Source organism: Musca domestica, unplaced genomic scaffold (assembly GCF_030504385.1).
Source record: "Musca domestica strain aabys unplaced genomic scaffold, Musca_domestica.polishedcontigs.V.1.1 36, whole genome shotgun sequence".
NCBI classification, from domain to species: Eukaryota; Metazoa; Arthropoda; class Insecta; order Diptera; family Muscidae; genus Musca; species Musca domestica.
Window position 1 is genome coordinate 616266 of NW_026712318.1, and position 27922 is coordinate 644187.

The 27922-nt window shown below is 36.2% G+C and overlaps 1 protein-coding gene across 8 annotated transcripts in view; it reads left to right on the top strand.

Moving 5' to 3' along the window:
- LOC101895716 (PAN2-PAN3 deadenylation complex subunit PAN3-like) overlaps window positions 1-27922 on the top strand; it is an 88608-nt gene that overhangs the window by 24399 nt on the left and 36287 nt on the right. For 2 of the 8 annotated variants that reach the window (XM_059126001.1, XM_059126005.1), the window contains exons 1-2: window positions 17985-18129; window positions 25190-25471. The exons of 4 other annotated variants lie outside the window; for them this stretch is intronic. Coding sequence is in view for 2 of the 4 variants with exons in the window: in XM_059126000.1 (XP_058981983.1) it covers window positions 13663-13690 (28 nt within the window). In the remaining 2 variants the exon portion in view is untranslated. Of the gene's footprint in view, window positions 1-13647; window positions 13691-17984; window positions 18130-25189; window positions 25472-27922 lie in introns of those variants that run through there. 2 more of the 8 variants (XM_059126000.1, XM_059126004.1) reach the window with 1 other exon arrangement.

The following is a 27922-nucleotide window of genomic DNA, read 5'->3' on the forward strand; positions in this document are numbered from 1 at the left end:
ATTGTTAAAGTTACGTTTTTTTTTTGTCTAACAACAAACTTCAGCTGATGCTTGTTTTGATTGCCTTCTTGCAACTTCTCGTACCTTTAACTACGGACAAACCTGTTTTCCCCTAACTATGTTACAAGGCGAAAGTTTGTGCTGTAAATCAAAGAATTAACAGGAGTGGATGTAACAAAACATATAGCAAGTAGGTATAAAATTAAGGCGAATCAGGCAGGAACTGAAACAATGAAGAACTAAACGAAAAGGGTAAGAATATATCATGCCGATAAATCGGACACCATAACGAACTCCATAGTAAATCATCTGATGTATGATCTAAAGACTTTCTATGAATCGATCTAGCAATTTTGTATGAGACAGTCTTCTTGTCTTCGATGAGAACCACAAACCTTGCAGATACTTTAAAAGATCTGCAGATTAAAAAAAAAACTTCTACAGATATTCTTTAATTAGTAGATATGCTGATCATCTACTAGGAACCGCCGATTTTTCCATATAGAGGATAACTGATTTTCAAGAAAATATGCAGTCTTTCTCATGGAAAGGTCTATTGATTGTCTATGAGTAGATCGTGAGATCTACTATGTAAGGATCTACTGATCTATGAGAATATCTAGCCAGCTAACATTTTTTCCGGCGTCTCTGATTTTATAATTTTTTCGAGGTTTCTAATTTTGTATACCCTCCACCCTAGTATGGAGAATATATTATATATATAACACCTCGAAATATAAATTTTAGACCCCGCAAGGTATATACAGGGTGAGATGAAAAAACTGCAACCAACTTCAGATTGTTGTCATTTCTAAGCCACTCGTCCGACAGTTGTAAAAATTATTCCAGTGACAGCTCGTTATAATGTTTACAAGCGTACAATAGCATTTTGGTGAGAATTTTCCAGAAAAAAGTTATTCGTAATGGAATTCAAGCGTGGTAGTGTGATTTCTTTATATTTGGCTGGAAAACTACAAGTGGCTATCGTTAGAGCACTTCAGCATTTAAATGTGAATAAATCATTTGTGTCTCGTAACATCGTTCCCGACGCCAAGGAGGTGGACGGCAGAAGAAAATGGTTCGAAAAGTAAAAAAACGACTTGATCGAAACCCGCGTCGCAGTGACCAAAAAATGGCTCGTGAGCTGAACATATCGCAATATTCCATTCGGCAAATATTGAATAATGAGCTCGGGCTAAAGCCATTGAAATTCCAAAAAGTGCAAGGACTTACACCGCAATAGAAAGAAAATAGACTCAGAAGAGCTAAAGAGTTGCTTCGCTTGGCCCAAAAGTGGTGAATTGCCGACTTTGGTTTTCTCCGATGACAAAACATTCGTTGTCCAGAAGTTTGTAAACAAACTCACTCACTCCACTTTCCAAAGAGGTCAGCTGAAAATGTGCACCTTCGGTTGGCCACCAGAACTCAAGCGCCGACCATGGTGATGGTATGGGCCGCCATAACAGCCGATGGTCGCTCTCCGCTCATATTAAACAGAATAAATGCCGAATATTATCGCGAAAATATTCTGGAGGGTGTTCTAAAGCCTTGGGCACGTATTCCTAAAGGACTTAGCAACATCGCACTCAGCAATAATGGTTACAAAATGAGGTCCCTTGCTTCATTTCTAGCGCACATGGGCCACCAAAATCTCCGGATACCAATTCGTTGGACTATTGTGTCTGGAGTATTTTGAAAAGCAAGGTTGGCACTACAAAATACCAAAGCGTCTATCACCTCAATCAAGCGCTTAGTCGGGAATGGGCCAAAATACCGCAGAGCAACATTCGGGCAGCGTGTGACGGTTTCATTGGCAGTTTAAAGGCCATAATTCGTGTCAAAGGTGACCAATTCGAACAAATCTAAACATATTCTAAAATTTGATGCTATTTCCGACATTTTTTGCTATCGTTCAATAAAATGCAAAAAAAAAAAAATAAAAATTATGGCTTTTGACTTTATTGCCGTTTTTTTATCTCACCCTGTAAACTTTCCAAACGCCTTTACACGTGAGTATTATTTTTTGCTCTACTTTCATTATCTACTGCTTTTCCTGTAATTTTGAAAAAATAAAATGATATTCTCTCGTACATTATTCTTGATAAAATATCAAGCAAATAAAAAGTTTCCCCCGGTTGAATCCTTTCAATTGAATTACCAAAACAGTCTTTTCTCATCGAAGGAATTCAATCATGCATACAATTATTTTACATTTATCGAAGTCGATAAAAAATCTATATTTACATTTACAAACAACAAAATATGTATGCCTTTCATAAATACCTGCCAAAAAGAGAACAAACAAACAAAAACTCTCCTTTTGGAAAGACTTCTTTTTTTTGCGGAATTCTGCATAGAAAAGAAAAATTGGTGCATATCAAATTGGGAAAAATAGAAAAAAGAACTACAACAGCAGAGTTAGCCATCCGTGTACCACCTTTTCTCCCATTCTCTCTCCTTTCGTTCTTTTAACATCACTTAGTTTTGCATTTATTTGCAAAAGGAAATCTAAACAACAAAATTTATTCCAACAACAGAGGAAGTAGCTGAGAAAAAAAAAACCAAATTCAAAATAGCATTTATTTGGATGAATTCAATTGAATTGGGAATTGCTTCAGGAAACACACAGAGATGAGAGAGAGAGAAAGAGAGAGAAATGCAAACCAATTTACTGAGTAAAATTCAAAGGAACATTTTGTCAAGAGCTGTTTTTAATACATTTGTTATGGAAATCTTTGGGGACATTCAAAGAGACATTTTTTAACACTGAAATATGAAATAGTTTATGTTTGAATAAATATTAGCAAATCAGCGTTTTAAAATCGTAATTGAATCCACATTTTTTAGAGCCCTGAAAACTGGTACTGACGCTAATATTAAAGTTAGAAAGTTGATTAAGGATCATATTGGGTTTCCCTAAAAAAAAAACGGCTTTGGTTAGCACAGGGCAACACAAAAAGTAATTACGGAGAAAATCCAGCAGATTATGAAAGTAGAGCTAAAAAAAAAAGAAAACACCTGTATCGGCGTTTTGAAAGTTTACACCGTAAAGTAACCAAAATATGGGGAAAAGTTCCCTCCATCCTCACTTTTGGAAATTTTCGGAATCAGATTCCTCGGAGTCCTGCATGCATTTTAGGTATATAGTGTATTCGGCAATATTGCAGATGACAATCCATTTTTTAAAATATGGTTAAAACTTCCTTCCAAGCTAAAATATTCCACAATATTATTTGTCATAAAATTCTACTGTAACGCCCAGAAGACGTCAAGGATCTAAATCATCCCTGAACGCCAAGCATCCATATATACATAAAAGACACATTTTAGGGTTAAAGCCGTACTTTTTGAGAGTTTGTGCAAACATCTCCAAGAAGACATAATTTCAGAACGATGACGTCAAAGACAGAAATATTCTTCATAAAATTTTACTATACAGGGTAAGATGAAAAACAAAAACTGTAACCAACTGACTGACAGACTGCTTTCATTTCAATTCCGACAGCTTATATTGTCTACAAGCTTACAAAAGCATTTTGGTGAGAATTTTCCGGAAAAAGTTATTCGTGATTTATATTTGACTGAAAAACCACAAGTGGCTATCGTTAGAGCACTCCAGCATTTAAATGTGAATAAATCTTTTGTGTCTCCTACCATCGCTCTCTACCATGATACTGGTAGCGTAGCCCGACGTCGAGGAGGTGGACGGAAGAAAACAGCAACATCAGCAGAAATGGTTCGTAAAGAAGCGACTTGATCGAAACCCACATCGCAGTGGCTGAAAAATGACTCGTGAGTATAACATGTCGCAATATTCCATTCGGCAAATATTGAAAAGTGAACTCGGGGTAAAGCCACTGAAATTCCAAAAAAGTGAAAGAACTTACAACGCAAAAGGAAAAAAATAGACTCAAAAGAGCTAAAGAGTTGCTTCGTTTGGCCGAAAGTGGTTAACTGCCGAATTTGGTTTTGTCCCTCTCCGATGAGAAAACATTCGTTATCCAGCAGTTTGTAAACAAAAAAAATTATCGATCTTACTTACCAAAGAGGTCAGCTGAAAATGTGCACCTTTGGTTGGCCGCCAGAACTCAAGCGCCGGCCATGGTGATGGTGTGGACCGCCATAATAGCCGATGGTCGCTCTCTGCTCGTATTATCCGTGGCATCAGAATAAATGGAGAATATTATCGCGAAAATATTCTGGAGGGTGTATTTAAGCCTTGGGCACGCAAACATTTTGGCCACAGACCTTGGACATTCCATCAGGACTCAGCACGCTCCACCCAGGAATAATTGCAAAATGAGGTTCCTTGCTTCATTTCCAGCACACAATGGCCAACAAAATCTCCGGATACCAATCTGCTGGACTATTGTGTCTGCAGTATTTTGGAAAGCAAGGTTGTCACTAAAAAATACCAAAGTGTCGAAAAAATACCTCAAGAAAGAGCTTCGCCTGGAATGGGCCAAAATACCACAGAGCAACATTCAGGCAGCGTGTGACGGTTTCATTGGCCGTTTGAAGGACGTAATTCGTGTCAAAGGTGATCAATTCGAACAAATCTAAACTTATTCTAAAATTTGATGCTTTCTCCGACATTTTTTTCTTTCATTGAATAACATAAAAAAATGTAAAAATTTTGTCGTTTGACTTTGTTGCAGCTTTTTTATCTCACCCTGTTCAATAAAATTTTGAAAATCCATGAAGCCCATAAAGCGCAAAATTAACATCCGATTCCATTCAGACTTGGAACATCTCAATATTTCCATCAACACGAGATCTGTTATAAAGACGGTAGTGATCGGTCCATTCCTTTCGGTACCGCCCCCACAAACGTTAAATCCGAAAAATGGTCCAGTTCTCTTTAAATTTTACACATCCTATTATTTCTACTAACACAAGATCTGCTGTAAAAATGAGATATATCAGTCCGTTCCTTCTGATACCACCCTCCACAAAGAGGCAAAATGTTAATATCCATGAAGATCATAAAACGCGAAATTAACATCCGATTCCATTCAGACTTGGTACATCTCAATATTCCCATCAACACAAGATCTGTTATAAAGATGGTAGAGATCGGAACATATCTTCTGGTACCTCCCCCACATAGGGTTCAAGATTTTCAAAAACGAAACGATCAAAGAAAGCGAAATAATCACGTTAATAACATTACAATTTATCTTCGCGCACATAGACTAAAGGTCACGTACCATCCGATTTCTTAATGAACTGTAGTAATTCGGTATTTTAGGTGCATTGGGCTTGACTTCGACCCAGCAAAAACCGCCGATACCAATAATGGGGTTTATCGGGGTTAGTCGACTCAAAAAATCTCTAAGTTTTTAACTGGATATGTGCACAGTTTCCACAATTTCCATAATGCCAACTTCCAAAAATAAAATAATTTGAAGACTTTTTTAAGCTACGGGTTTTCAAAATACTTGTAAAAATATCAATTATTCCTGGAATATTGTTAAAAATATGTTTAAATTTTATAATCTGACATTTTATTTTTAATTGGACCTTTAATATATTTTCTTTTTTCATTTGACTTTACATCTTTCTATTATACTTTCACATACGGACTTTCTCTTACCATCTCAAGTGTAAAACTAAAAAATTCATTTGCTGGGATTTCATTCAGCACCACCCGCTAGCAAATGACGACGACAACGACGAACAACAATAACCTAACCCAATTTCTCGTCAGTTGAATGTTAAGCTATTCACAGAACTTTGTCGTAGTTTTGGTTTCCAACGTCCTACCATCTCACCCACCATTTTTCCAAATGGTTATTCTATATATTTTTATAACCTTTTTGGTCAACTTATATCACCCCCCATTTCCAAGTATTTATGGGTTAAAATATTTCTACATGTATTTTTTACGTAACATACATCCATACATATGTACGCATGTATGTACGTAACACACAGTATATGACGTCCGTATGTCTGCCTGCAATTGCGCTGACAAAGTGCGTTAATTCTGTTTATAATTCCCCCAAGTATTTAAATGCTTAACAACCTCTTGCTCCTCGTGTGTGTTTTTTTAATTTTCTTTTTTTAATTCTTTGGGGAAAAGGAGAATTTTCCTCATCGCGTTTTGTTGTGTATTGATGTGGTGGGGGATAGAATGTAAGTGTGTATGTTTGTATGTGGACTTTGAGTCTTGGAAAAAATGAAAATGTAAAGGTTAATTTTGTTATGGGCCACCGAGTGTAAGTTTCTCAGTGTATGTGTGTGTGTGAGTGAGTGTATGTATCTTCGTGTGTTTTCGGTTGGAAAAGCTTTATTTAATTGGCCGTTTAGTTGCAAAAGTGGTTTCAATGAAAAAAGAAACGTATTGAAGCATAATGTTTAATTTAGTTTCCTTAACGCTTGATACCAGGCACTTGGCGATGAAAATTTTGTTTAAAGGGAGAAGTGGATCCAAATTTCGATTTGAGAGGAAAGTATTTTTTTTTTTAAATTATTTAAACCCCTCTTAAAGATTTTCTGCCTACGGAAGGGACAAAGAATCCAGGAGGTCTGCAGAAGGCCCTATATCGTTTAAAGTCCTTAGAAAATGTATGTTTGGAAGAACTATAGAAGGTTTAAATTTGTACAAGACATACAAAGATAAGAAATTTGGAAGCGTTTATTTCCGATTTTATAAAAGTTCTTGTTATTCAAAACTTTGTCCCTTTGTGGAGGACGTACCAGAAGCAATGGTCCGATCTCTACCGGCTTTTAGAACAGATTCTGTGTTAATATAAATATTCAGGTGTGTCAAGTCTAAATGGAATCGCATGTTTATTTCGCGTTTTATGAGCTTCATGGATGTCGACCTTTTGTGGGAGATATACCAGAAGGAGTGGACCGATATATTCCATCTTAGCACCAGACCTTGGTTTAATAAAATTATTTGTATGTGTGAAATTTAAAGACAATCGGACACTTGCATCACATTTTATAAGAGTTGTAAGTATTCAAGATTTTGACCCTCTGTGGGGGAGGTACTTCATAGAATGGATCGATATTGTCCATTTTCGCACTTGACCTAGCTCTGATGCAAATATTAGGATTTTCAAAGTTGGAAAAAAATCAGATTATCCTTTCTCTTTCTGTGCAGAAAATATATTTTTTTGAAAATTTCGACTTTTTGTGGGGGAGGTACCAGAAGGTGTGAACCGATATTGCCCATCTCCGAACTCGATCTAAGTTTGACAAAAATTTTACGATGTACAAAGTTTGGACCAAATCGGATACTCCCTTCGAGAGTTATTGTGCGTACCAGCCAGACAGACAGGCAGGCGAACGGATGGACATCGCTAAATCGACTCCAAATGTCCTGAAACGGATTTGGTCCAAAGAGAAATAGGGTCTAAAACCGTTATTTCGACTATGCACGTGTTGACCATATCAAATGATATGTACCCTCTGTAGCCATATGGCTGAGGGTATAAAAAATCAGCTCAAAATTTTTTGAGGGTATATTACGTTTGTCATTCTGTTTGACACACATCGAAATATACATTTTTGACCCTACTTCTTGATCAGCAAAAACTTATATGTCGATTCCACGATGACCATCTGACCGAAGACTGTCTGCCTGTTCGTCTGTGGAAATCACTCTAGATTCCGAACGAATTAAAGTAGGTTGGTATTAAATATGGGCATCGGTCCACGTTTAGGTACAACCCCCATATAACGGTACCTCCCTGTATTTGGTATTCTGCTGATTTCAGCGACATTATTCACCAGAGTTGTTTCAAATTTCGTATTTGCAGTTCGTAATGGGTACTACGGCCTTTGGCAGAAAATCGTCTATGCAGGTCCAGGTCTTCGTATAGCCCCCATGTAACGGTACTTCTCTATATTCAGTACTCTGCTGATTTCTACGACATTATTCACCAGAATTGTTTCAAATTTCGTATTTGCAGTTCGCAAAGGGGTACTACAGCCTGTGACAGAAAATTGTCTCTGCATGTCTAGGTCTTCGTATATCTCCCATATAAAAGTACCTCCCTATATTCGGTATTTATATGAAATTAGTGACATTATTAACCGGATTTGTTTCAAATTTCGTATTTGCACTTCATAATGAGACTACAGCCTCTGGCAGAAATGTGTCAGAAATGTACAGCCGCAGGTCTTGGTATAGAACTCCGTATATTCGTTATTTTTAAGATTTTAACAGAGTTTTTAAGGGTTTTTTTTTTTTTTTTTTTTTTTTTTTTTTTTTTTTTTTGAAAATTTCCCAATTGGTGGAGGATATTCGGCCCGACCAAACTTACTGCTCTTTAACTTTTTTTGGAGACGGAATGAAGTTGTCATTATTTTTAGCCTTCTAGACTCCAATATGAATTTGAAGTTGTTCCCGATAAATTAGTTAATTCCCTCTTTGGAAGCGGTCCATCTAGGTCTTTTAAGAATTAAGGTCTGAATTGTTACTGTATGGATAATACAGTAAGAACTCAGACATGCCTAATAGGCTTCTTGATCTAGTGGCTCTCTCTTATAGCGTTGGACCTCCCTTTCTAGATCGTGTATGTTCTTATTGATACACCTGGGTGGGGTGAGTTTTATCCATGTGATGTGATGGTTCGGATGACTCCCCCAATAGAACCCAATCAAGTATTGCAAAGAAAGGATAGTGTATTGTTATGCTGACGTACGGAAAGGTACCCTGTCGCAGTTATGAGTACAGCATTTTGGCAGGTCTGGAAATTTTTCCACTGCATGTCACTTTGCAGACCACATTAATGCTGCAAACCTGATCACGGAAAGCTTATCTGAACCCCCAGTGCTGCCGGCCAGCGCCTTGAAGACCATGTTCCTACCGTTCATTTTTTCGCATATAGCTGTGGCTTGCGAGGACGAGTTGAGCATGCTGTCGAATATGACCCCAATAATCTTGGGGTAGTTCTTGGTGGGAATTAAATTTTCCTCGACCTGTAGATGTGTCCTCATTTCCGCAGACCATGTGGTAAAGAGTGTGGTGGTGTACTTAGTGGCGAATATATTTTTATGATCTTCGCGTGGAAAATAAAGAACTCAAATAGATCATGATCTCAGCCAACGTTTTTATTTGGATTCGTTCCGAATATCTGCTGAAATTTCCGTTCCATATTAGAATTCTTCTATTTCTGTACAAAAGTTGTATGGACGCGGTCGCCACAATCGAAAAGTTTTTCTAAGAAATTCCCGGCCTCGCTCTAAATTCGCTTTGTAGGGTTTATTTTTTTTAGAGATTTTTCAGAAAGTGTCCAGAAATGCGAAAAAAAAACACAGGAAAATTTGCAGGGATTCTTAAAAAAAATAGAAAATCGGTACAAACTCTAGAAGAAATTTTGAAAATTCAAAAAAAAAAAAAATAAAAAAAAAAATCAGAGCCCTTGGAATAAAAATTGTTATCTGGGATAATGACAATAATAATAATAATAATAATAATAATAATAATAATAATAATAATAATAATAATAATAATAATAATAATAATAATAATAATAATAATAATAATAATAATAATAATAATAATAATAATAATAATTACCAGCAACATAAATATTAACAACAACAATCTCGGTAATCAAAATAGTTTACACTAAATTACTCTGATTGTGTGTGTGTGTGTATGTCTCTTTGTGTGTGTGTGCGGTAGTTAACTTGTTCACCTAAATACCTACTTTTCTAATTATAATGTTAATTAATAACTAAATGAAAAACTTGCACACACACACATACATACTCCCGCACTCCTGCACTTAATCCCCCGCACACATGAACTAAATAAAGAACTATACACCAACACACGGACACACACGTATGCACACAAAGGATTATATTTACAACGACACATGTGTATAGAATATAAAAATATTTTGAAATTATTTTCCCTCTCGACATCCTTAAACACTCACACACACACACATTCTGCCCAGCATTTTAACATTTTTAATCTCGGCAAAGTAGGCGCAGTGATTTTGTTGTTGTCGTTGTTATTGTTGTTAAATTAAAATACAAAAAAAATGTGGGTGATACAGTCACCTGGATATGTCAAGTAACTTACATCATTATTTTAATGGGGGTGGGGTGGGGAGTATGTCAGCGGAAAGAGTTTAATTTCTATAATGTGTTTATTGTGCAACAAGTTTTACAACGGAGTATATATATATTTTTTTTTATTAATTAAGGGAGGGACTATAACAAAAAACATGAAGTAAGAATTCTATTTATGGAAATTCGATAGGGTAGGATAACTAATGTGATCGTTGAAATCATCATACAGTGTAGTAGAAATCTTATTTTCAAATTTAAAGTTTCCAACTCGAATGATTTTTCCAAAAATTAAAATGGACCAAATTTAGTACTGTTTACATAAGTACGATTTTCCGAAATTACCTACATACCTCAGTCTTACAATGCAATAGTAATCTTATTTCTAAATTTCTGAATTCCAGCTCGAAATGATTACAAATTTATACCCTACACCACATAGTGGTAAGGGTATTATGTCTTTGTGCATTTGACCCATAGTTACTTTTGAGGATTTTCAGAGAATCACTTCCTGGGTCGATTTATGCATGTCAGTCCGTCTGTCCGTCCGTTCATGTATTGTTGTGAACAAAATGCAGGTCGCATTTATTATCCGATTGAGATGAAATTTTCCAAACAATTTTTGTTTGGCTCAAGGACGAACCCTATTGAAATTGGTGATAATCGTATCGGATAACTCCCATATATATGTTTCATCCGATTTGAGGTTTTAAGTCCCTCACATGCGTAATATACACTCCACAGATATGTAATATGCACTCTATCAGATACTTCTCGCAAATGCCTCTGTCAAATTTTATCGAGATCGGTTAAGATTAGGATAAAGTTTCCATAAATATCTTTATCCGATATCAGGTTTATTGTGCACCAAATGGCTAATGTCAGTTCAAACGTCCTGAATTCTGTTACATTCAACCGAATCCAGTCTAGAAGCAAGTACATCGAATTTGGAGAAAATTGGTTCAGATATAGCTATAGCTCCCATATATAGGTATCATTCGACATTGGTAATATGAATTTGAGAACAATTCGAATTCAGTCTAGAAGATAATTCCACCGAATTCGGAGAAAATCCGTTCAGATATAGCTATAGCTTCCATATATAGAGTGAGATAAAAAACTGCAACAAAGTCAAACGCCATAATTTCTAGTTTTTTTTTTTTTTTCAATTTTATTGAATGAAAGCAAAAAATGTCGGAAATAGCATCAAATTTTAGAATAAGTTTAGATTTATTCGAATTAGTCACCGTTGGCACGAATTATGGCCTTCAAACGGCCATTGAAACCACACGTCACACGATGCCCGAATGTTGCTCTGTGGTATTTTGGCCCATTCCCGCCGAAGCGCTTGCTTGAGGTGATCGACTCTTTGGTATTTTTTAGTGCCAACCTTGTTTTGCGAAATACTCCAGACACAATAGTCCAACGGATTGGTATCAGGAGATTTTGGTGGCCATTGTGCGCAGGAAATGAAGCGAGGAACCTCATTTTGTAATCATTTTTGGGTGGCGCGTGCTGAATGTGATGGTGCTGTGTCCTGTTGGAATGTCCAAGGTCTGCAGCCAAAATGTTTGCGTGTCCAAGGCTTTAATACACCTCCAGAATATTTTCGCGATAATATTAGGCATTTATTTTTATTAGGCCGACTAACACGAGCGGAGAGCAACTATCGGCTGTTTTGGCGGCTCTCACCTTCACCATGGCCGGAGCTTGAGTTCTGGTGGCTAACCGAAGGTGCACATTTTCAGCTGACCTCTTTGGCAAGTAAACACGATCATTTTGTTTGTTTACAAACTGCTGGACAACGAATGTTTTCTCATCGGAAAGAACCAAATTTGACAGTTCACCATTTTCGGCCAAGCGAAGCAACTCTTTAGCTCTTTTGAGTCTATTTTCTTTCTGTTGCGGTGTAAGTTCTTGCACTTTTTGGAATTTCAATGGCTTTACACCGAGTTCATTTTTCAAGATTTGCCGAATGAATATTGAGATATGTTCGGCTCACGAGCCATTTTTCGGCCACTGCGACGCGGGTTTCGATCAAGTCGCTTCTTTACTTTTCAAACCATTTCTGCTGATGTTGATGTTCTCTTCCATCCACTTGCTTGACGTCGGGCTACGCTACCAGTATCACGTTAACGAGCGATGGTACGAGACAAAAAAGATTTATTCAAATTAAAATGTTGGAGTGCTCTAACGATAGCCACTTGTGGTTTTCCAGCCAAATATAAAGAAATCACACTATCACGCTTGAATTCCATCACGAATAACTTTTTTTCTTGAAAATTTTTACTAAAATACTTTTGTACGCTTGAAAACAATATAATGAGCTGTCACTGGAATAATTTTAACAGCTGTCAGACTAAAGGCTTAGAAATGACAGCAGTCTGAAGTTGGTTTCAGTTTTTTTTATCTCACCATGTATTCCAAACGGTTGGATAAAGTAAATGTACAAATTCGAGGAAAACGTCCTGGCTTACAACAAAAAAAAAAAAATAATTTTTCATCAAGACAACGCTTCAGCGCACGAGAGTGTTTTAACAATGGCTAAAATCAACGAATGAAAGTACGAGTTGCTTGACCACCACCCACCTTATTCTCCTGATTTAGCTTAGCACCCAGTGACTTTTACTTGTTCCCAAATCTAAAAAAATCCTTACCAGCGGTTTACGTCAAATGAAGATATAATTACGGTTTTAGACCATTATTTTGAAGACCTTGAGAAAACCCATATTAATCAATGGATAGAATTGCTAGAAAAGCGTTGGACTCAGTGTATAGAAGTTTCAGGAGATTATATTGAAAAATAAAATTATTTTTGATAAACTAACTATTCAGTTTCATTGATAGGCTAAGAAGTTACCCAACCGCCCTCGTAATACTTTTCGTTCTAGTACGAATTTCCAAAAACACAGCCTTATGTGACCTCTTCAGACCAAGAGTGACCCTCACCCAAAATTTCAAGTTTCTAGCTGCAGCCGTTTCATCAGAGCGTTCACAATTCATTAAGTCGTTCAATTGCTTTCCTTGTTTATTAATACATAGATTGTTATTCTTCAAAGAAATTCCTCCAATATTATCCAGATTACATTATGAATTTGTCGATATCGCCACCTCCTTATCCATATTTGTAATAATTTTTATTATTATTATTGTTAGTATATTTATATAACTTTTATTAATTAACCAACGAAGTGGGTGGGTGGTGGTTATTGTCATGGCAGTGCAGTGTAATTATTAATATTTCTATTTTTTTTTTTATCTCGAATATGAATCATTTATTATGGCTAAAGGTTACCCCGTATCGAAAGAGAGAGAACAAACCGTATTTCAAAGATAAGAATCCATTGCATGGCAAACATTTTAGCCAGACCGATCGAAGGTGGGTTAAAATACCAATTGCACTTTAGTTTCAATTAAACATTTGTGGTATTAAGAAACGAGTGTGTCACCAAAAAAAAAAAAAAAAAAAATTAAATAAAAAGAAAAAAAAAATTAACAAAGCCAAGAAAGACAAAATTCGCCTGCCACGATGAAAGCACAAACGACCGGAAAAGAACGCTGCCTCATTATTTTGCTGTTAACAGCCCTTCTAACAATTCTCATCATTCTCATTTATCAGCTATGCAAATTGCTAATGTGGTTATGAGTTGTGAGTGAATTATTTATTTATTATTTTATTATTTTAAAAAAAAAAACGTTTTTATTTGAACTCCATTATTTGAATCGTCCTCTTATCATTAATAGGTTTTTTGTTTTCCTTTTTATCTTTTGAATTGAAATTATTTTTGTTTTAATATTTACCTTTGATACCAAATTCTTGACAACATCAATCTAATATCGTGGAATGATTAATTGGTAATTGGGACTTGAGATAATTCAACCTCTTAAAAAATAAGAGAATCAAGAGTGTCACGTTATACCAAACGCTAGCACAATTTCCAATATTTATACTGTTAATATGCTATCTTAGAACACAAACAGAAAAATTGTTTTGGAAAAGAATCAACAAGAGTTGAATTTGAGCATAGACCACCATACACACCTGCTCAAAAGAATAGGTACACTCACTAAAGACCCTAGAAATGAATATATTTAAAGTAATAGTCTGACTGGCTTAATGATTCATAAACGACGAAACGGCTGAAGCTAGAATCTTGAAATTTTTGGTGAGGGTCAATCTAGGTCCGAAAGGGTCAGATAATGCTGGGTTTTTGGAAATTCGTTCTAGAACGAAAAGTAAAAAAAGGTATTATTGGTTCTAGTACGAATTTCCAAAAACCTAGCATTATGTCACCCCTTTAGACCAAGAGTGGCAAATACAAAGGGTACCATACAGAGTGAGATAAAAAAAAACTACAAAAATGTCAAACCCCATAATTTTTACATTTTTTTTTTAAATTTTATTGAATGAAAGCAACAAATGTGGGAAATAGTATCAAATTTTAGAATAAATTTAGATGTGTTCGATTTGGCCAATGAAACCTTCACACGCTGCCCGAATGTTGCTCTGCGGTATTTTGGCCCATTCCCGGCGAAGCACTTGCTTGAGGTGATCGACACTTTGGTACTTTTAGTGCCAGCTTTCCTTTCCAAAATACTCCAGACATAATAGTCCAACGGATTGGTATCCAGAGATTTTGGTGGCCATTGTGCGCTGGAAATGAAGCGAGGAACCTCATTTTGTGACCATTCTTGGGTGGCGCGTGTTAAGTGCGATGGTGCTGAGTCCTGTTGGAATATCCAAGATTTGCGGCCAAAATGTTTCCGTACCCTCCAGAATAATATTAGGCACTTATTTTGGTGCCACGGTCGATTAGTACGAGCGGAGAGCGACCATCGGTTGTTATGGCGGCCACACCATCACCATGGCCGGCGCTTGAGTTCTGGTGGCCAATTGAAGGTGCAGCTGACCTCTTTGGCAAGTAAACACGATCATTTTGTTTGTTTACAAACTGCAGGACAACGAATGTTTTCTCATCGGAGAAAACCAAATTCGGCCAAGCGAAGCAACTCTTTAGCTCTTTTGAGTCTATTTTCTTTCAGTTGCGGTGAAAGTTTTTGCACCTTTTGGAATTTTGATGGCTTTACCCTGAGCTCATTTTCTAATATTTGCCGAATGGAATATTGCGATATGTTCAGCTCACGAGCCAATTTTTGGCCACTACGATGCGGGTTTCGATGAAATCGTCTTTTTTACTTTTCGAACCATTTCTTAGTTTTCGTAAACTTTTAGGATCTCTTTTTACCCTACACACCAACAATGACTCGAATTTTTTTAAGCACTATACCATTAAGTATTTCTCGTACTTTTTTACCTCGCTTTTCCAGACCTACCTAGTTTTTTTTAACCCTACTCTCCAGCACTGACCCCAATATCAATATTAGAAATTTCCAGCTCCGTCCGTTCAACCAAAACAAAATTTAGTGCCATTTAGTACTGTTCTTAAACTTACTAAATTTTGCAAACACAAATTTCAAGAACATACCTCAATCAGTTCCCATAATTTCAAATAAAAATAAATTTGGCACATTTTAGTACTTTTTGTACATTTATTATTCGAATTTCCAAAAACCTTTTGGTTCGTCAAAGAGTCAAGTCAACATCAAGGACCCTAATTCCAAACTTCAGATTCCCAGCTCTTTCCCATATACCAAATTTAATTCCATTTAGTACTTTTAGTATTTTTTAGTACATATTTCAAAATATCTCAACCCCACCTAACAAAATGTGACCCTAATACCAAATATTAGATTTCCAACTATATTTCTTCCTCATACACCCAATTTAGTACCGTATAGAACTAATCGTACTTTTTTTTTACTACATTACACATTCACCAAAACCCTCTTCAAACCTCTACCTCACAACCCAATACTAACCTGTAAAAATTCCAGCTCCATCCGTTTACCCAAACACAAATTGTACCAAACTTAATCCCATTTAGTACAGTTCTTACACTATCCAATCCGCGTTTCTAAACCCACCTCCTTATATCATCCTTACTCCCCAAACTTAATTCCTATGCTAAATGTCAAGATTTTAGCTCTATCCTTGCACCTAATACCAAATGGTACCAAATTTAATGATTTGTAGTTCGAAAAACCTTTGGTGCATTTATCCTACATACCAGCCACCCAAAATGTAAATTTCAGAATTCTAGCTTGCCCATTACATTGGATTCAATTTTAGTACCTTTTAGTAGTGCACTTCGAATTTCCAAAGAACCAGCCTTATCTCACCCATACACACCAATACTGACCTACATGCAAAATAGCAACATTCTAGCTTCAATCGTTTCCCGTGGGCATTGATGACTGTAAGTCATTCACTCATCACTGAGCTCTTTTATATAAAAAGTGTGATTTTTATACCCTTATATACTACAGCATAAAACAGAAAATGGGCCGTGTAGGTCCACTTCTTCGTATAGCCCCCATATAACGCTAACCACCGATATTCGGTATTTTGATGATTTTAGCGACATTATTTGCCGGAATTGTTTCAATGTTGGTATTTGAAGTTCGTAATGGATACTACATTCTAAGACCAAAAATGAGCCATGTAGATCCACGTCTTCGTATAGCCCCCATATAACGGTACCTTCCGATATTGGGTATTTTGATGATTTTAGAGACGTTATTTACCGGAACTATTTCAAATTAAGTATTTGAATTTCGTAATGGATACTACAGCCTATGACAGAAAATTCTCTGTGCAGGTCCACGTCTTCGTATAGCCCCCATATAACCGTACCTCCCGATATTCGGTATTTTGATGATTTTAGCAACATTATTTACCGGAATTGTTTCAATTTTGGTATTTGAAGTTCGTAATGATACTACATCCTATGACAGAAAATTTTCTGTGCAGGTCCACGTCTTCGTATAGCCCCCATATACCCGTACCTCCCGATATTCGGTATTTTGATGATTTTAGCGACATTATTCACCGGAATTGTTTCAAATTTGGTATTTGAAGTTCGTAATGGATACTACAACCTATGACAGAAAATTGTCTGGGCAGGTTCATTTATAACACCCATGGTACCTCCCTATATTCGGTATTTTGATGATTTTAGCTACATTATAAACAGATTTTTTTTCAAGTTTCGCATTTGAATATTGTAAAAGCTTGTGACAAAAGTTACCTATGCAGGTCCAAGTCGTCGTATAGACGCTAATATACGGCTACATTCGGTATTTTTAAGATTTTAACAGAATTTTTAACGGATTTTATTTTTTTTTTTTAAATTGTTAAATTTGTACCAATTGGTGGAGTGTATTCAAAGTTCGGCCCTGCCGAACTTACAGCTTTTTACTTGTTAGGTATTATCTATTTGGCAACACTGGTTTAGACAGCTCACCGGCCGAAATATTGAAAAGAGCGGATGTTGACACAGTCGCGGTCAACGTTTGGCATATATGGACTGTGGCATCAGTTCGAAAAGATTTCATGTATTTTTCTGATTTTTATGTATTTTTTGTTGAAAAGCTTACCTTTAGCTCTTAAAAAATCACCCTTTACATACAAATTAAAACTAGATTCGTGATTTCCAACAAAATAGGTTAGCATCACTGTTTGTTTACATTGATATTGTCTAGTTCACTCTCTTCGATTATTAGTTGTTATTGTATTGCTTATATTTGTTGTTGTTTTTTTTATTAATTCCCCAACGTAAATAAATGAGTGAGAGGGAGAGAATCAGATAAAGCCCTCCTCATACAAAACAGCTGAGATAATTTACCATGAATTTGAATCGTTCACCCCCTCCCCCTAATCAATTAATGATACGTCAAACAAACACACACTCAAATAGCAATCACGAGAGAGAGTGAGTGAGTGTGAGAGCAAACTCTTTTTTTCATTAGTTTGCCACCACTCTGTGGGGCCTCTTTCATCTTACCAATTGTTTGATTATTTCAGTCATTCGACGGTTTCTTTAGCAGACGGCCGAGATTTTGTTTGTTCGTTCGTTGTTAACTGACGAAGGAGAAGAAGAAGAAGCGTATGTGTTGCGACGTGGTTGTGTTTTACGTTATGCTGTTGTAGCGTTCACGCGTTCTTATTTATTGATGCGTTGTCAAGAGGTAGCAGCAACAATCAATTACTTCCGATTTTGTTTATCCTTCGTCTGCTTGAGAAGATATTTGTCACCTATTTTTTTTTCGTAGTTGTGCCCTCACCTTGCCTTCGTCATCAGTTTTCGGCCACCACAAAGAAGAAACAGAAGAAACCAAAAACAAGAAAAAAAACAGCTGATGATAAAAAAGAAAATCTTTCTTTGAAAGCAACAACAACGACAAGAAAAATACCAAGAAATAATCGGAAAAACAACTGATTTCCATCGCGTGTTTCCTGGTTTTTACCTTCGCGTTTGCCGTTGAACGTGAACGTTGTGCAAGTGTGTGTGTGTGATTGTGAATATTATGAAAATATCGGCTCACGCGTGACCGACAAGCATATGTTAATGCCAGCGTGTTGTGTTGTGTTGTCGTTGCCGTAGTTGTGCGGTTCGCTGTGTGCGCCTTAATGTTAAGCTTTCACGTTGTAGAAAGTGTGTGATTGTTTTTTTTTTGTTGTTGCTGTTATTATTTTGTTGTATATTTTACTTATCAAACACGCCCGTTTGTTGTTACAAAACGGCGTCCCCCCATCGTCGTCGTCGTCATTTTCAGCAGACATCGCGTATACGCGACGTACTTACATACGTACGCTGTCGGTGTCCTCGTTGTCGCATTGTATTGCGTTGTGTTTTACAATCTCAACAACGCGCTAACTGTGTATTAGAGTTGTTGTTGTATTTTGTTGTTGTGCTGTGTTGTTCATTGTGGCACATTGTATGCATTATTAAACTCTGGCGTGCCGTGCCGTCTCTGTTGGGGTTTCCTCGTTCCCCTACACCTTTGATTGTTGATCGAAGGCAAACAAAAACAACAACATTACCTTAACACCACTACGTCGACGTCTTCCACGACTACTACCAACCCAACATCACCAACAGCCAGTCATTTCTTGTGTTTTCATATCCTCCACCATACTATGGAGGGTATATTAACTGTGTCATTCAGTTTGTAACTCCTCGATATACTCATGTCAGATCCAACAAAGTATATATATATTCTTGATCAGCGTAAAATTCTAAGTTGATTTAGCGATGTCTGTCTGTGTGTCTATTTGTTCGTCTGTCTGTCTATTTGTCCGTCTGTCTGTTTTAAGCACGCTATCTTTCGAACGAATTGAGATAGCAGGCTAAAAATGTGCACACATGTTTATTTTTCCAGTAGGCAGGTTAAGCTCGTAAATGGGCCATGTAGGTCCACGTTTTCATATAGCTTCCATATAACGGTACCTCCCGATATTCGGTATTTTGATGATTTTAGCGACATTATTCAACGGAATTGTTTCAAATTTGGTATTTGATGTTCGAAATGGATACTACATCCTAAGACAGAAAATTGTCTGTGCAGGTCCACGTCTTCGTATAGCCCCCATGTAACGGTACCTCCCAATAATCGGCATTTTGATGATTTTAGCGACATTATTCAAAGGAATTGTTTTAAATTTGGTATTTGAAATTTGAAATTGATACTACAGCCTAAGACAGAAAATTCTCTGTGCAGGTCCACGTCTTCGTATAGCACCCATATAACGGTACCTCCCTATATTCGACATTTTGATGATTTTAGCGTCATTATTTACCAGAATTGTTTCAAATTACGTATTTAGAGTTCTTAATGGAATCTAAAGTCTGTGACAGAAAATTGTCTATACAGGTCCAGGTTCTCGTATAAGCCCCATATATATATATATCAGTACCTCCCTATATCCGGTATTTTGACGATTTTAGGTACAATACTCACGAAATTATTCAACGGAATTGTTTCAAATTTTGCATTTGAAGTTCGAAATGGATACTACAGCCTAAGACAGAAAATTGTCTGTGCAGGTCCACGTCTTCATATAGACCCCATATATCGGTACCTCCCGATATTCGGTATTTTGATGATTTTAGCGACATTATTAAATGGAATGGTTTCAAATTTGGTATTTGAAGTTCGAAATGGATACTACCGCCTAAGGCAGAAAATCGTCTGAGCAGGTCCACGTCTTCGTATAGCCCCCATATAACGGTACCTCCCAATATTCGGTATTTTGTTGATTTTAACGTCATTATTCACCCTTTATTTCAAGTTTCGAATTTGAATATAGTAATGGCTTATGACAAACAATGCCTATGTAAGTCCACGTCGTATAGACCCCAATATTACTACTATCTTTTTTAATTTAATTTTATTTTTTGAAAATTTCCAAATTTGTTCCAAATGATGGAGGGTATTCAAAGTTCGGCCCGGCCGAATTTACTGCTTTTTAACTTGTTCTGTTTTATCAATCTACCAAACGGTGTGCTCCCATTGTTGTTGCTGTTGTTTATACAGTGTTCCACAAAAGTTTACGCCATCTACTGGCGACAGCGTCAACAGCACCAGTCAGGCCTTTTTACAACGTCAGCAGTTTTTTCTGTTGTTATTTATTTATTTTGTTTTATTTTATTTTATCTTCAACGTGGTAGTTGAATTGTTGTTGTTTTTGTTGTTATTATTCAGTACACACAATATGATTTGTACACACACAGAGATATCTACATACTTATTTGTTTTCTTATACCTACCTTGATATAAATTCAGATATCAAAATATTGTTAGCTTACTTTGTAACAACAGCAACAACGACGACGACGTCGAACAGCTAAAATAAAGTTAATTGGAAATTAAAAATCATTCAATTAACCAAAAGTTCGTAATTAACATTTTCTAAATAATGAATAATTTTTTAATAACCGGTATGAATCAAAAATTTTGACATCGGGATACCGGACCAACAACCCAACCAAAATCTCCTTACAAAAAAATGGGTTTATTAAAATAATATTAAGTCAGTGCCTGCTACTTCGTCAGTGAAAGGTCCGCCATAAAATTTCAGATATGTTCCATAGTATGGATGATAGTAAGCTTCTCATTCCGTATGTAACATCTCGAAAAATACATTTTAGACCCACAAACTATGTATATTCGTAATCAGCTTGAAATTCTATATCGATTTAGGGATGTTGTTAGGGATTATAACTGCAGGTCTTTATTTCGATATACTGCTCATATAGCTGTTCAAATTTGCAGTTTGAAGTTTCTAATGGGTACTACCTCCTATAACAGAAAATTGCACGTATAGGTCCACGTCTTTGTATAGCCCCAATGTAACGGTGCCTCCCTATCTTCGATATTTTAATGATTTTAGCGACTTGATTCACCGGAATTGTTTCAAATTTCGTATTTTAAGTTCGTAGTGGGTACTGCAGCCTGTGATTTAAAATTGTATATTCAGGTCCATGTCTTCGTGTAACCCCCATACAATTGTTCCTCCAGATATTCGGTAATTTGATGATTTTAATGTCGCTTCACCGGAATTGTGCCATGTTTCGACTTCTATTGGTCGAATGTAACGGTAACTCCCTATATTCGGTATTTTATGATTTTAGTTTTTTTTTTTAAATTTGCACATTTCCCTACACCCAATACCGAATTTAATAACATTTAGTCCACATATATCCAAAACATTCTACATCTCTCTGTTCCAAACACCGACAGTGGTCCAAATTTAATACCATTTCGAACAATTATAGAACGCATTGGAAAAAATACCACCAGATCTCAACACCAGATGCCAACAGAGACCTCAATATCAAATTTCAATATTTCAGCTTTTTTCCCTCACCCAATACCAAATTTAGTACTATTTAGTACTTCTCGTACAATCATAGTAAACATTCCCAAAACCACCTCTATATCTCCATCGGGATTCCAGTTCAATATTTTCACTCAATACCAAATTTAGTACTATTAGGTAATTTTCGTAGAAATATAAGACCATCGCTGATCTAAATTTCGAATTTCAGAATTGTATCTCTATCCCTTAACCGAATTCCCAATTTAGTACTTTTTTGTACTTTTCGTACACATATAGTACACATTTCCAAAATCACCTCCATATCTCAATTTCTAATACTAACAGAGACCTTAGGATCAAATTTAAGAATTTCAGCTCTATAGTCTAAAACCAGATCCTTCTCTCAACCACAGGCACCAACAGTTACATCCGTATAAAATTTCAGGATTTCATATTTATAAATTAACCGAATTAACCCAATTTAGTACATTATAGTACTTTTTGTACATCTATAGAACATATTTCTAAAACCGCCTCTGTATCCCAATCTCATATACGAACAGAGACATTAATATGATATTTCAGTTCTATCCCTTCACCTAATACCAAGTTTAGCACTTTTCGTACAATATGGTACACTTTCTAAAACCACCTCCTTATCTCAATTCCCTAAATCAAGCTGTTCCAAATTTTTTACGTGTTTCTAAAGCCACCTTCATAGATCAAACTTACTCTCCATCCTTGATTCTCACACCCAATTTCAAGTTTTTAGCTCTGTATGTTTACATAATACCAAATGCAACCATTTTAGAAATTGTGTGCCATTTTAGAACTTTTTGTAACCTTAAGATTCCAATTTCAAAAATCTATTTGGAATATCTATCCTGCACTCTATCGGCGACTCGTTTCAGAATCCTAGCTCATGCCGTTTGTCCAACACAATGTATTCACTTTTTAATACATTTTAGTACTCTACGAATTGCCTAAAGCTTTTGAACAAATGTCTGTTGTTACTGTTGTGGTGAACGATTACTCTAATTCGAATATTTCGACTCTGAATTCTATTTTCCAAACGGGAGCAACCCGTAAAAACTCCTTCTCATCAACAGATTAAAAACAAACAAATCTGAGCTCTAGTATAGGTCCGCACTCCCATATAACTGTATTTCCCGAATTTTCGTATAACCAAGATAAAAGGCGGCATTTTTACGATAAGACCACATTATCTAACAGAATTAAAAAAAAAAACGGTATTTGTAGTTCGTAATAAGTCCCACCTTGGGTGGCAGAACATTGTCTATATAGGTCCACATTTTTCATAGCGCCGATATTCGAATTTTTGATTATTTTAATGACATTTTTCTACGACAGTGGCAATCTTAAAAGGGGTTACGTTATTCTGAAGTTTAATTTTTGTGCTCACGTAGCCTCTTATAGTGTATCTCCAGAGACATTAAACGTCTTTAAACACTCAGTCATATGGTGGCTACAGAGGATATTCGAAATAACGGTTTTAGACCCTAGGTTTATTTGCAACAAATACATATTCGGACATTTGGAGTTGATCTAGCAGTGTCCGTCCGTCTGGCTGGTGCACACCCTCGAAGGGAGTATCCGATTTGGTCCAAACCTGATACATCGTATATTATTATCAAACATAGATCGAGTTGGAAGATGAGAAATATCGGCCCACTCCTCCTGGTACCTCCCCCACAAAAGGTCGAAATTTTCAAATAAATGTACCTCCTAGAAAGAGAAAGGATCATGCATTGCAAATCCCAATATTTTTATCAGAGCTAGGTCAGGTTCCAAAATGGACAATATCGGCCCTCTTTATCAAGTACCTCCCCCAGAAAGGGTCAACAAGTTGAATATGGAAAACCCATATAAAATTTGAAATAAGAGTCCGATTGTCTTCGAGTTTCGCGCATCTCAATAGTTTTACCAACACAAGATCTGGCATGAAGCTGAAATATATAGGCCAACTACTTCTAGTAACTCCGCGCAGCGAATTAAAATTTTGAATAATTATATCTCTCATGAAATACGAAATAAGCACCCGATTACCTTCAAATTTCACATATCCCAATATTGCTACTAACACAAAATCTGATTTCAAATGAATGATATAGGCTCACTCTTTCTGATACCTCCCCCACAATGGGGTCAACATTTAAATTCCACACTATATATAGGGATATTTCGACTAAGGAAAGAGCTGGGATGTATCCACCTCCTCCACCTTCTAGTACAACTCTGACAAAGGGGTCAAAATTTGTAATAATTGTGTCTCTCAAATTTCGTACATTCCAATATTTATACTAACGGTGTGAAAATGATAGATATCTGCCCCTCACCTCTTCTGTTACTTTCCTCCCAAAGGCTCAAAATTGTTTAATATTTATATCTCTCATAACTTGGCAAACCAGTCAACGATTCTTTTCAAACTTCGAATGTCTTAATGTTTTTTCTCAACCAGAGATCCGATGTGAAAATTAAATTTATCGGCCCACCCCTTTCGTTACCTTCCCCACAGAGGTTCAACATTTTGATTATTCACAAAAAAAAATGAAAATAAATGTTCGATTTTCTTCAAAGTTTGAAGTGAATGGAACCTCACCTCACGCATACTTCAATATTTAAAAAAAAAATGATCATATATCTCATAAAACGTGAAGCAAGTAGTCGATATAGTCCAAATCTTGTACCTTATAATATTTATATCACCCTCAAGTCAAATACGAAATGGCCAATATTGGTCCACTCCTTCAGAAACTCCCCAAAAAGGGTCAACAGTTTTAAAATATCCTTACGCAAGACCGATAGGGACTTTTTAACTTGTTTAACATATTTTTATAAATTTTACCGTTTTTTCAATTTTATTTATTTTTTTTTTTTTTTTTTTCAAGCAAGTCATACTTAACACCTTTCGTTAATTGTCGTCAATTTTCTTAATTGCTCAAAAAGTAAAATAATTATTAATTACAACACAACGCTATGGGTTATTATTACATAAAAGAGAAAAAAATACTCACTCCCCCTTACAACTAAATGCGTAGGCGTTTCGATTTTTATTCATTACCAAAAACCTTTGTTACGCGTTTACGTAGGAGGAAACACCGACAACATGCAAATACCTGTTTTTAAAACCCAACAATTCATGGTGTTTAGAAAAATAAAAATTGTGTTTTTTTTTTTGGGAACACTGTATCTACCTCACGAGTATAAGGGTGTGTGTGTGTGTTGGAGTGCCCGGTGTTTGGTTAATGTCTGGTTAACTATACGAAATTACGCGGTTTCCTAACGCCTTTTGAAACAACAGCAACGGCAACAACAAGTGATAACGTTTCAGAGTAATGCCATTGAAATAGTTTTGTAAAACTTCAATACAAGTGTTTATCTCTCTCTCTTTATTAAAATTTACAGAATAAATACCTAATCAGTGAAGAAAAAAAAACAAAACCAAAAAAAGTTAATCAACAAATTGAAAATTTCCAAACATATCAACGAAAAATTACAAATTCCTAACCAACTGATTAAAAAAAATTGAAACTCACAAAGTTCAAACGTACCTCCATAGTTATCTTCCATTGTATAGTTTCCTATCTACTCTCCATCCAACAACAACAACAGCTATAATAACAACAAGTGACAACGGATAATGTGCCACAGACACTGCTAAAACAACACCAAAATTCACTGCAACAGGTAAATTAAGCATTTTCGTGTTTCACTTCTTTTTTCGTATCTGTCCAATTCCATCCAACATTACCATCACCACCATCCATCCACATTTCCATCATTTGGGCCGCCAAGCTGCCGCTGCTGCTGCGGGTTTTGTTGTCGAAACAAAGAGAAACTATTTTTTTTGCGTTTTTCATTTCTTTTTGTTTTTTTTTTTTTTTTTTTGTGAAACAGTCATTTCGACGATGAATCACCATGGCATGGTGTCTCTTTTTTTGGCGAATTATACTTTGTCATGGCCATAGATAAACTACGAACCATGAATGTGTTACTTTGACAGTTATTTTTTTTTTTTGCTAATTTATCTGGTGGCTGTGATTTTTAGGTTTTGGGTGAAAATAACTGAAAATGTCATTTAGATAGAAGATAATTGGAAAATCTTTAATATGAGAAGACTTTAGGAAGATATTTTGTAAATATACGTTATATGAGAACCCTCCCATATGTGAAAGTCCTTATTTATCTATATAGTGAAATAGCTAGATTCATATTTTTCTTCTATTCTTCGAAGGCATTCAGAAGGTCGTCTATACATAAAAGACCTTCTTTGGTTCTATTTAGAAGTCTTTCAGAAGATCTTCTACACACAGAAGGTCTTTAGAAATTTATATATAGATCGAAGGCCTTTGGAAAGTCTTAAATATTTAGAAGGCCTTAAGGCGATCCAGTGTACATTAAAGACCTTTAGGTATTCTCCTACACATAGAAGTGCTTCGAGAGGTCTTCTATACTTAGAAGTCCTTTCGGAGGTTACCTATACAGGGTGAGATAAAAATAACTGCAGCAAAGTCAAACGCCACAATTTTTAATTTTTTTTTTTAAATTTCATTGAATAAAAGAAAAAATGTCGAAAATAGCATTAAATTTTAGAATAAGTTTAGATTTGGTCAAATTTGTCACCCTTAGCACGAATTATGGCCTTTAAACGACCAATGAAACCATCACAGGCTGTCCGAATATTGCTCTACGGTATCTTGACATATTCCCGGCGAAGCGCTTGCTTGAGGTGATCGACATTTTGGTATCTTGTTGTGCCAACATTGCTTCTGAAATACTCCAGACACAATAGTCCAATGGATTGGTATCCGGAGATTTTGGTGGCCATGTGCGCTGGAAATGGAGCGAGGAACCTCATTTTGTAAGCATTCTTGGGTGCGCATGCTGAGTACGATGGTGCTGACTCCAGTTGGAATGTCCAAGGTCTGTGACCAAAATGTTTGCGTACCCATACACCCTCCAGAATGTTTTCGCGATAATATTTGGCAATTATTCTGATGTCACGGTCGATTAATACGAGCGAAGAGCGATCATCAGCTGTTATGGAAGCCCACACCATCACCATGACCGCCACATGAGATCTGGTGGCCAACCGAAGGTGCACATTTTAAGCTGACCTCTTTGGCAAGTAAACACGATCATTTTGTTTGTTTACAAACTGCTGGACAACGAATGTTTTCTCATCGGAGCGGAGAAAACCAAATTTGGCAGTTCACCACTTTCGGCCAAGCAAAGAAACTCTTTAGCTCTTTTGAGTCTATTTTATTTCTGTTGCGGTGTAAGTTATTGCACTTTTTGGAATTTCAATGGCTTTATCCCGAGCTCATTTTTCAATATTTGCGAATGGAGTATTATTATGTTCAGCTCACGAGCCATTTTTCGGCCACTGCGACGTGGGTTTCGATCAAGTCGCTTCTTCACTTTTCGAACCATTTTCTGCTGATGTTGCTGTTTTTTTCGTTCAGTTCCTTGACGTCGGACTACGCCACCAGTATCACGGTAATGAGGTTCGAGACACAAAAGATTTATTCACATTTAAATGCTGGAGTGCTCTAACGATAGCCACTCGAGGTTTTCCAGCCAAATATAAAGAAATCACACTATCAAGCTTGATTTCCATCACTAATAAGTCTTCTTTTGAAAAATTCTCACCAAAATGCTTTTGTACGCTTGTAAACAATATAATGAACTGTCACTGGAATAATTTTAAGAGTGTCGGAAGAGTAGTTTAGAAATGACAGCAGCCTGAAAATTGTTATTTTTTTCACATCACCCATATTCTTCATGAGTTATTCTATCATTGTCGAACTTTCTTTAGCCCCTGTACCCCATACAATATTACAACCAAGAATCTGTTGAAAAATCTATTTCCATTTATAGCATTTGGACATTTATTAGTTTTGTTTTCGTATGGTTGGTTATTCACCTCGTTGTTTGTATTTTTATTGGATGGATTGTCGAGCCTGCAGTTTGTTGTTGCGTTTGGGCTTCATCATGTGTTCATTGCACTTTTCATAATTAAAAACACAAACGTGAAATGTACTATTTGATAACAACAGTGCACGCCACTGTGATGACTGGCTGCTGTTATGAGGGTGAATGAAAACGGTAATTGTGGGTGAAGGGGGCGGATGAAGA